This window comes from Pteropus alecto, unplaced genomic scaffold (assembly GCF_000325575.1).
Source record: "Pteropus alecto unplaced genomic scaffold, ASM32557v1 scaffold67, whole genome shotgun sequence".
Classification (NCBI taxonomy): domain Eukaryota; kingdom Metazoa; phylum Chordata; class Mammalia; order Chiroptera; family Pteropodidae; genus Pteropus; species Pteropus alecto.
In genome coordinates, this window is record NW_006441061.1 from 1,420,750 (window position 1) to 1,432,104 (window position 11,355).

The following is an 11,355-nucleotide window of genomic DNA, read 5'->3' on the forward strand; positions in this document are numbered from 1 at the left end:
ACATGCCTAGCCTCTGAGTATGGCATGATTCTAACAAACAAAATGATATCACATCCAGGGGACGTATTGCCTTCCTGCCTTTTCATCTACAATTCCTACTTCCTGTCATCATGCCCCAAGGGACAAACTAATGGAGTATATTAATCTCGGTTAGGACTTGATGTGTTAATTGGGGTCTTGCCATGTGGAGCCTGTGGATTCACTCTCACAGCATCCTTAACATCTCAGCGGTCTTTCTCCCCTAGTCTGGGAGATCTCTACAGGGAGGAACTGTACCAGATTAATTTTGGGGTTATGAGTACACAGTGCAAGGCCTGGCATACAGAGCAGGCTTCAGGAATGAATAACTCCACGGCTTAATAGCTGACACTAAAGGTAAAGCGCTGGATGAAGGGTGGGTAGTAGAGCCACAAGCACCACTCACCCTTCCGGTTCATCCCCATCTGGAGGCATTTGAGCAGGCGGCAGTACTGGCACCTGTTTCTCTGCTTCCGAGACATGACACAGTTCTTGTCACGGCTGCACCGATACACCCGCTTGTTGCAAATGCTCCGCTTGAAAAACCCTTTGCAGCCTTCACAGGAGATAATTCCATAGTGCAAGCCTGTGGCACGGTCCCCACAAATGAGACAGGTTCGTTGTTCAGCCCGATCATCTGGAACAGAAACTGAACATGAATTCAAGTTAGAATACAGTAGAAATAATGGCTTTATGACTGCAATGCTAAAATGAGCAACCCTGCCCTGGGCAGATCAAGAACCTCACCCTCTTCAGGATAACTGGCAAACAGGAGACATCATCAGAGCCCTTGTCTTAGGCACAGATCCCTGCATCTACCTGCAGGTACCACAAACACAGCCTATAAGAAAAACGAAATTCATGTTCCTCCCCCTGGATTTCATCATCGCTTGGACCAGTATCCAAGTCAGAAGCCTGGACGAAATCTTTGAGACTTCCTTCTTCCTCAGCTTTCTCAGTCTCAGCTCATTACTTCTATCCAGTGGAAAGGTGGTAAGGATTACTGAAAATGTATATAAGTGCCCACTGCATGGTATACATCCAATTAATGATACTTGTGATTGTTAACAAGTGAAGCTTTTACCGTGACCAGCTAAGCCAGCCAGCCAGCCGTCTGTCCTTCCATCCGTCTGTCTGTCCGTCCATCTATCCGTCCATCTATTCATCCATCTATCCAACCGTCCATCCATCCGTCCGTCCGTCCGTCCGTCCGTCCATCCATCCATCCATCCATCCATCTAAGCATCCACCCACCAACCCACCCATCCATCTATCCATCCAACAGATATGTATTGAGCAACTATTCTATTCTAGGTATTGTTGTAAGGCATGGCTATAACAGTAAATATAAGTCCCTGGTGAAGATTAGTACATTCTAGCAGAACATGTACTATCTGTGTCCAGGCTCTGTCCAAGGTACTGTGTGTTCAGAAATGAAGCACTATGATCCTAATAGTTAAGGAACTCACTGCCTAGCAACAAACAAGTTAGTCGAAGAGGAAAGTCAGGCCGGGGTATGGCTCTCCACTTACTCTTCCCTCAAATTCCACTTACTCAGGACCAAGCAAGTGCCAAAGAACAAGCATATGCCAAACAAACAAACAAATAAAAACAAAACAAAACAAAAAACACCCTGGTGAACTGTGACATCAGACCTTGCTAAGAGATGCAAGAAACCTCCAGGACAGATTTTAATCAGAGACCAAGGCAGGAAACCAGAGATTTGAGCCTCACTCCTGAATAACAGGCAAGTTATACTGTTAGGTACGCAGCCCTTAGAATTAGAGGGATGCTTATTTTAACCCCAGTTCTGACAACGGTTGGATGAACTTGGGCAAATTGAGTTACATCACCTCCCTAGTTTCTCTAATCTGTAAAATTGGGCTTATAATGGTACTTATATACCATGGACAAAGTACTCAGCACAGTGCCTGGGCTATAACAGACATTTAATAAATAATAGCTATTATTTTCATTATCATTATTATCCTAACAGACTCCCACGTAATATGATAATGACATTCCTGAAAAGTATTTGAAGACAATGTTAAAGAGGGGGGCAAGGTGCTATATGTAGGAGGATGCAGAGAGGGAAGGAGATTAGCATTTATGGAACCTTTATTCTATACCAACTTTGAGATATGTTCTATGATCACCATTTATAGTAGCCTGAATAATGGCCATGCAAAGATATCAGGTCCTCATCCCTGAAACCTATAAATGTTATCTTGGAAGGAAAAAGGATCTTTGCAGATATGATCAAATAAAGGATCGTGAGCTGGAGATTATTTGGGATTACAAAGGTAGGCCCTATTTTCAATGACACGTGTCTTTATAAGAAAGAGGCAGAGGGAAATTTCATATACACTGAGAGAACACACACACAACAGACACGCGAGAAGGCATTGTGAAGACAGAGGCAGAGGTTGGCCACCAGCCAAGAAAGACTAGCGGCCACTAGAAGCTGGAAGAGGTAAGGAATGGATTCACACCTTCATTTCAGCGAAGTGATATTGATTTTGGACTTCTGGCTTTCAGACTGTGAGAGAAAAAAGTTCTGTTTTAAGCTACCCAGTTAGTGGTAAATTTTTAACAGCAGCACAGGAAACGAATACACAAATTTTTTTCCTACAGGGAAACAGACATACACAAGCTCTTGCCCAAAGTCATAGAGCAAATAGCAGGTATGCAGAGAGAAGCAGACATATGAGATTACAGATAGGGAAACACAGAAAGACAGATAAAGAAAGAGGAATTGCCTGAGTTCTTGAGGACTCTACAGTTTCAAGGTACAGAGCTTTCTAGGCCTTTCTAAAACCTGGATGCACTTCCTAACTACGGGCAAATTAAAAAACTGTGACGAATTGACGTTCCAATGTTCTTGTAATACAATCCTTTTTTTTTCTTTCTCAAGCTAACTTAAATGAGTTTCTGTCATTTGCAACTAAAAGAAACAGCAAAGATACTTAGCTAAGATACATTTTTATAGAGTTATAAAAATGGTCTTGGTATAATAAACATTCCTTTTCTTTTCCTATTAAAAACGCAAAGGAATCTCAAGGTAAACATTATAGCAAAGTTACAACAGCAAGTTAAAAAACTAAATAAGGAAAGGCCAAACAGGCAAAATGAATGGGATAGCAATACTATGTGTGAAATGTGATTTCCTAGAGCGCTGGGCTTGAGATGCTGCAAAGTTTTGGAAACAGCATTGAACACTTAGGAAATCATGATCAGAAGAATCTAAATTTTCCAACTTTAAATTAAAACCATTAATGTTCTAGTATATATTTACGCGCGCGCGCGCACACACACGCACACACACACACACACACTAAAATATAAACCAGAACTCTCCTAGAAAAGACTTACAAATAGTTATAATTAATTAACATCATAAGAACCACATCACCTTGCTTTCTTCATGGCTATTTCACCAACCAACCAGGCACTCTCTTTGTTTGCACTGTCATGTAAGCCTCATAATCCCAAAGGTGGGGACAACTTATCACCATTTCGTAAATGAGAAAATGGTTACTTTCTCAAAAAGAGTTAAGTAACTTGTCCATTTAGGAGGTGGTTGACCCTAATCTGCCAATATCATAACTGGGAGTTCAATAACCTCTTCATAAAGCATTTGTAGGGAATCTGTGCAGTATCTGGATCCAGAGCAAAGGGTCCACCTAACAACTATCAAATACACAGACCTGTTAAGAATCTGTTCATGTCTTGTAACACTGCATGTTCTTTTCCTAAGAGTTTAAAAAGGCACCATTGAGATCAAAGACTAGACGGGAATATTTCTCCACTGATGGGCATAAAGAGAAGAGAGTCCCTTTAAGTCCTATGACTGCTTCTCCGTCTGGCCATAGCTAATCTTATCGTCACATTCCATTTATATAAGCAGCACTGGTCTATGCCACAGACCAGGAACTAATTCAGAAGAAAGTTCCTCAAAGGTACAAGAGAAAGGCCCTCTCCAGATCCCTTGCAGTCCTTCAAAGAGGCCTCTGGCGTGCGCCTCTCACGGCATGCTGGAAAAGATCATAACGGGAGAAGCTACTCTTAACTCAGCATTTGGGTGCCAGGCTCTGTGCCAAGCACTTACTATATGTTACTGTGCTGAATCATCACAACAAACCTAAACGAGGTGTCCTTATTTACAGATGAGAAACTTGAAGCTCATGAGGTGGTATCACTTTCCAACAGTCACCCTGCTAGTATAAGAAAGGGAGCCAGGGCTGGAATCTCCAAAGGCTATGGCACCTAACCATCATATTCTGTGGCCACACCAAGGTAAACCTATCTATATCCTCTACAGAGGTAAATCAAGCACCTCCCCACTTGTGGGGGTGGGGGGTGAGGAGCTAGAAAGCCAAGGTCTCCATTTATAAATGAACAAATTGAAGCAAAATGTCCCTAATGCTGTCTGGTCAGATAACAGATTTCTGCACTTCCTATTTTGTAAAGGACTTGAAGGATATTTAAAGTATGTTTATGTTCATTATCTCACTGTACCAGGCCAGGGCAAGGATTATTCTTACAGATATTGTAAAGAACATTCGGTGAGAACCAGCTGTGTACCGTGCAACATTCAAGAAGTTTTCATATGTGCTGTCTTATTTCTTCTTCACAATAACTGAGAGGTATCATTATCCCCACATTACAGAACCTGGAATCTTAGAAAAAGTGCCTTAGAAACTGTCTTAACAGACTTTTACTTGAACTCTCTCTATAATATCCAAGACAAGGAGTTGTCCCACACTCTGGAACTGACCCTTGAACAACACGGGTGTGAACTATGAAGGTCCACTCACACACAGATTTTTTCCAATAAATACCTGTACTGTTTTGGATCTGAGGCTGGGAGTCTGTGGATGTGGAGAACTGACTGTATTAAGTGATCTATGCCATTTTATAAAGGGGTCTTGAGCATCTGTGGATTTTGGTATCGGGGGAGGAGGGGAGCGGTTAGAACCAATCCCACACTTATACTAATAAGTTTCTGGGGAGTTAAAAGTTACCTGTAGATTTTTGACTGCACTAGGAGTCAGTACCCCTACCCGTGTTATCCAAGGGTCAACGGTACTTACACACAGCTAGTGACTCAATTAAGGTACTTCATTCCATTCATTTCATTTTAGACAGTTTTCATGGTTCACAAGCTTTTCTTTACACTGAGCCAGTCTGTTAACCTGAAGCTTTTCCCATTGCTCTGAGTTATATGTTCATGGGGTGGGGGGAGGGGTATGTATGTAAACCACTGGCTCAGAGATTTAAAGAAAAATGAGGTTCTTGACTGTGAATTTTTCCTTCTTCCATTTCTTATTCTTAATGAAACATGTAGTATCAAAATCTCTCAAAACAAAGTATCCAGAACTAAATAGTTTGTTTTTCTTAATAGAATTTAAGACTCAATTAACTTTGCTTAAATGTTTCTGTAGCTATCAACCCAGTAAACACATAGTATTTTGTAATTACTGATGCTATAAAAATGCTACACATTTTATAATGGGAAAATCGAAGCTTAAAAAGGTAAAGAAATTTAATCTTGGCTACACAGTGAGGAAAGGGTGGAAGTGAAATTAGAATTTAAGACCTTCCAACTCCAAGGCTGTTATATTTCTAATCCCTACACTTCACATCTGGTTCACAGACATCTAAAATCTAAAGTTATATTTCACATAGATCATTAATCCATATATTTCTTATTCCAGTCTTTATAAAATGAATGTTGAACCTAAGGGTATGACTTTATCTTTGATCAATTTTATCTTTACATAATAAATTCTATATGTCATTCTGGTCTATTAAAATCTTTGGGGATCAGTCCTGCCACTCGGTATGTTAGTTATTTCTCCCACCTTCTTTTATCCGGATATGGCTAGTATTAGGTTATTTTCACTTCTATCCTTAAAACAATATTAAACAGAATGTGGCCTTCAGGCAAACTGTTGGCGCCCCTTCTCTAATCTGACTTATCCATTAGCATTCTGGAAATAGTTGGTCAACTAGTTTTGTCCCTTAATTAGGCTAGAAAATCTAGTCTGGCCTGCATTTCTCTATCTTACACATCGGGATATCACGAATCACTGTGTTATATGCCTCACTGAAATTCCAGTTTCATTACACTCCAGAATTCTCTAACACAAAGGAATGGTTCACAACCATTCCTAATTCAGTGCTCTTAATCTATTAATTCAGTTTTCTTAATCTGTATTATTCTACCTAAAATACAATGGGAAGGAAATCAGGCAACTAAGCACTTGAAAGTGGAGACTTCAGCTCGTAATAGCAGTAGTACTCAAGAGTCAGTACGATAAAGGCAGAGGAGTGGATGAAAAGCTGAGGGTTTGAAAAATTATAGTTATCTGAAACTCTGAACAGGTAGCTTGCTATCTACAAAAATAGTAATGGGTAAAAAATAATGTAGGACAGAGAAGACTCTTACTGATTTATCAGAGAATGGAATGTCTTGAGCAGGAGTACCGGAAGAGCTCAGATTGTGAACTTTAAAAATACCATTTCCCACAAAGAGGAGCCAGGACTCCTCGGAAAAATGGACAAGTTTGTTTGGCAGGTTTGAGGGACAAGATGAGATGAGTCTGGCGGTGCTACCCAAGACTAATAATGGGTCATGTCAAAAGGATACAGGAAATGACATAAAAAGCCTCTCACTGGCCTAAAATGGAGCAACCTATGCATCAAAGAGAATAATGCTGGCAATGAATTAAAACACCTCAAATATAAAAATCAATGTGTTCATAATATTAAAAAGAAAACCTCATTTTAGCTACCACGGGAAGTTGCTGAGACACCAATTCATTATTCTGGAAATTGATGAATAAAGGGGGAAAAAATTAAACATTAAAGTAAAAATGACTAGAATCTTCCTCTCTTGCTCCCCTCCCCAAAGATAAGAAAAGAAAAGGGGGTGGAAACAAAAACTGTTTTTAAAAACTTTAAACTTTTAAACTTTAATTGAGAAGGCTGGGATCAGGTGGACAGATCTGCCTGGCAGTCAAGGGAACAGGCTTGGGTGGGGAGGGCCTGAGGCAAGTTAAGTCTCGATTCAGGAATGGAAAGGAAAGAGATAATAGTCAGCTCTACAATCTCTTGAGCAGAGGCAGAACACAGAGATTAAGCACTAGGACTCTAGAGTCAGACTCCTTGAATTCAAATCTAGGTTCTGTCCCTTGCTAGCTATGTGTGTGACTTTGGAAGTTTCCTAACCTCTTTGGAGGTATCTCATTTTCTAGTCTATAAAATATGGTTAAATATTATCTTCTTCAAAGAACTGTTTTGAGAATCGATGAGTTATCAGGTTACTCATCATAATTACTATGGAGATCTGTATTAGAACAAAATAGCTTTGCAAACTCTAAAGAACTAAACAATATTGTTGCTTATCTTTTTTTTTTTTTTAACCTAAAAAACTTTTTAAAATTACACTAAGAAGTATTATGTTAGTCTGGTGGCAGGAGAAGGTAATGGCAGATTTCCAAGGGAGGTGAGAGCTGAAGTATGACTGCCAGTTAGATAAGCGAAGGTAGAGGAGGAGACAGGCAGAAGGAGCAATCAGTGTATAAAGTCACATCTTAAATTTGGAGCTGAAAATCTCTCTTCAACTTGGGTTTCCTCTGAGAGAATCTCATTCCTCCCTAAAGTAACCAAAATAGTTTACTAAGCTTCAGTAAGACAATCAAGGTGAGTTACACAAAAATACCTACAGATATATTATCAGGTTATGTCCTACTCCTGTATATGTAAGAGTCATGATCTGCAAAATGTTCTAAAATCAGCTTGATGAATAATATAAAGCTTTATTACTCACGACACATAAATGTAACCATACATGAGCTTTATTAGAAACAAGGTAACATGCTTGTCTTTGCTATAATTGTCCAAAGCTTAGGAACAATCTGTAGAATTTTTTTTAATCAAAAATTATTCTAGTGCAGGTAACAGGAACTATATTAAATTTCATTTCCTCAAACTTTAACATGCCTGCTGAGATAAATATGGGCAGATGGAGAGCTTAGTTAGGATCTCTATGGACACAGATTAACTTTCAGAAGCAGAAATGTCAAATTCAAAGGAAATAATGAAAGTGGTGAATAAAGCAGCTGATATGTCTGGCCTAGATTAATAATAGTTGAACCAGGTACAGAGCCCCAGCATCATCTCTTCAGAGAATCACTGCTCAAATAAATGGATGTTCCCATCTCTACATCACTTATCAGGAACAGTAAGTAAATGAAAGCAAAGATACTTATAAACAAATCTGGTCATCAATCTGACAATACTTAAGTTCTTGTTTTATAAAAGTGGAAGGACTGCTTAGTTATAACTTACCAAGGTTACATTGCAGGTTAAGTCTCAATCAAAGATTATTAAGAGCAACACCTTGTACCATGATTGCTACAGAAAAGATGCTCATTTTGTTGAATGAATGAATGAATGAATGAATGGACAATAAGTCAATAAATGGTATGGCTTACTGCAGTGCTTTCCAAATTACAAGTCATAATCCATAGCGTTATGACGAGCATTTGTGGAATAAAATAGAAAATATCAAAGTGCATCACATGTAGTAAGGGTAAAATATAATGAAACATTTCTTTCAATTAAAGTGTGTGCTTTTGGGAGCTGGCGTGTATATATGTACAGTGGAATAGTGGATCACAATGCACTATGGATCAAAATGTAAAAAGTCTGATATACATTGACTTGGTGGTTAAGACACACTGGATATGAATCCCAGCTCTCCCGCTCCCCAGCTTCATAACCATGAACACGTGACTCAGTTCTCTAAGTCTCAGCATCAACTGTAAAACAGAGATAACAACAGTATTTACCTCATGGAGTTACTAGAGAATAAATGACATACTATGATAACTGCTAACATGTACCTGATACATATTATGTGATAAGCTTTGATATGTGTCACATAAAATGACGCGCTCATTCCTTACAACGCTGTGTAGTATATATTACTATTATCTCTATTTTGCAGATGAAATAACTGAGGCGCACATAGGATAAGAAATACGCCCGAGGTCCCATAGCTAGTAGGCAGCAGAGCCAGAATTCAAAGCAGACAATCTTGCACCAGGATTTGAGACCCTTCACACTATACTATACTGCTTAATACAACACCTAACATATAGTAAACAAACAGTAAGTGTTAGTTGTGCTGTTGTTATTAAAGATAAGTTTTCTGTAAGATTAAGGCCTGATAAAAATTTGCAACTTTATGAAACATTCTGACAAGTATTTTGTTTTAAAAAAAATCCATCTTAAACAAAAGCAATAAATAGTGCTTTAATAATTTTTTATAAAGGGCTTTGATAGAATTCAACATTATTATTCAACTCTTAGCAAACCAGGAATAGGAAAAATCTTGTTTAATATGATAAAGGTTATCTGGAGAAACTTATACCAAATATCATACTTAATGGTAAAATGCTTTAAAAAAGAATGAAAACAGCAAAGATACTTAAGAAAAACGAAGACTTGATCCACTATAGATCAGTATTCATTTTAAAGCTATAGTAAACAAGAAACCTTTTATTGGCTCAAGGATAGACAGACCAAGGAACTAAATGGAGAATCCTACGACATAACCATGCATATATAAATATTTAATTTATGATAAAAGTGGCACTGCAAAGCAGTGAGAAAAAGACAAGCTTTTCAATGAATGGTGTTGAGACAATTAGATATCTATATGGGAAAAAAATGAAACTTGATCCTAGCTCACACCATGAAAATATTTAATTCCAAGGAGACTGAAGACTTAAGTATCAAAAGTAAAATAATATTCCTCCAAGAAGATAATAAAGAAGAGTATCTTCAGGATCTTGGGTTAGGAAGAGATTTTTAAAATATGACACAAAAAGTAGAAAGGAAAACACTAAAATTGGACTACATTAAAATAAAGAATTTTAACTGAAAAGGCAAGCTTGGGAGAAAGTATATGCAATACACACGACCTACAAAGAACTCATATCCAAAATATAGAAAACTCCTCTACATCAATAAGAAAAAAGAAACCCTGCACAAAACTGGGCAAGAGATCTGAATGGAGATTTTACAAAGGAGGCTATCCAGTCGATACACTTATGAAGAGATGTTCAAATCCATTAGCTATATAGGACATGCAAATTAAAACCACAGTGACATTCTATTACACATCCATTAGAATGGCTAAAAATAAAAAATAAAATAAAAAATAAAAGATTTCAAGTTACGGTGGCAAGTTGGAAAAATTAATTTTCATATACTTTTAGTAGAAGTTTTTGTTGGTACAACTACTATGGAAAACAGTGTCATTATTAAAGTTGAAGATATACCTACTTTTGGACCCATTCCCAGGTATCCACCCAACAGAAATTCATGCTCATGTATATTAGAAGACATATTAAAATTAACCCAAATATTCATAGACATTGTTATAGATAGTAGAATTCATACAATGCAATACAAGACAGTGGTAAAGTTATTTAAATTACTGTAACAACACAGATACAGTGTTGTGTAAAAGAAGCCAGAAAAAAAAAAAAACTGTAGGATTCCATTTATATTAAATAAGTTAAAACGAATCAAACCAGGCACAGAGAGGAAAGAGATACACAGGTAAGAGACTGCTGGGGCAGAGATGTACTTTTGGATTCTGGCAATGTTCTACTTCTTGACTTGGGTCGTGCTAGCTTTATATTAGTCTATTAAGCTATAAATTTGTGTTTTATAGACTTTTCTCTCAGTGTTATATTTCACAATAAAAAAGTTAAAAAAAAAAAAAAAGCAATATTAAGTAAGCTTATGGAGGAATGGTCAGAGATAAGTCTAGAAAACTAGTTTGGAATAGATTACAATAGATTTTACCCTACTAATAAAGGCTACTGAGCTGAGAAAATAGAGATGTGTCTGGACCAAAGCAGTATTTTAGAAATATTAATCTCATAATGATGTGCAGGTTGCAACAAAATGGATTGCATGGAGATCTAGGTAACTCAAATGGTAAAGAATGGCTGACTGGAAGTGAAAAGCAAGTTTAAGGCGCCAAGAGAGGGCTTCTTGACTGACTACATTCCAGGGAGGTGGGGAGGAAGGGACAGGAAAGTGGCAAAAATGAACTTGAGGTTCTAAAGTAAGGTGGCTGTGAGAAATGTGGTATCACTAATAGAAAAGACGAAAAGCAAAATGCTGAGCAAGGGACAGAATCGATGGCTTTAGTTTACGAAAGGATGACAGGTGAGTCAAGCAGAAATATTCCAAAAGCAGTTATTTAGGGGACAATGGTTAAGGCTAGAATGAAGGATCTGGGAGTCATAA

At 37.9% G+C, this 11,355-nt stretch overlaps 1 protein-coding gene across 3 annotated transcripts in view; it reads right to left on the reverse strand.

Moving 5' to 3' along the window:
* NR6A1 (nuclear receptor subfamily 6 group A member 1) overlaps positions 1-11,355 on the reverse strand; it is a 184,082-nt gene that overhangs the window by 26,857 nt on the left and 145,870 nt on the right. For all 3 annotated transcript variants that reach the window (XM_025051099.1, XM_025051098.1, XM_025051100.1), the window contains one exon: positions 425-667. In XM_025051099.1, coding sequence (XP_024906867.1) covers positions 425-667 — 243 coding nt within the window. The remainder of the gene's footprint in view (positions 1-424; positions 668-11,355) is intronic.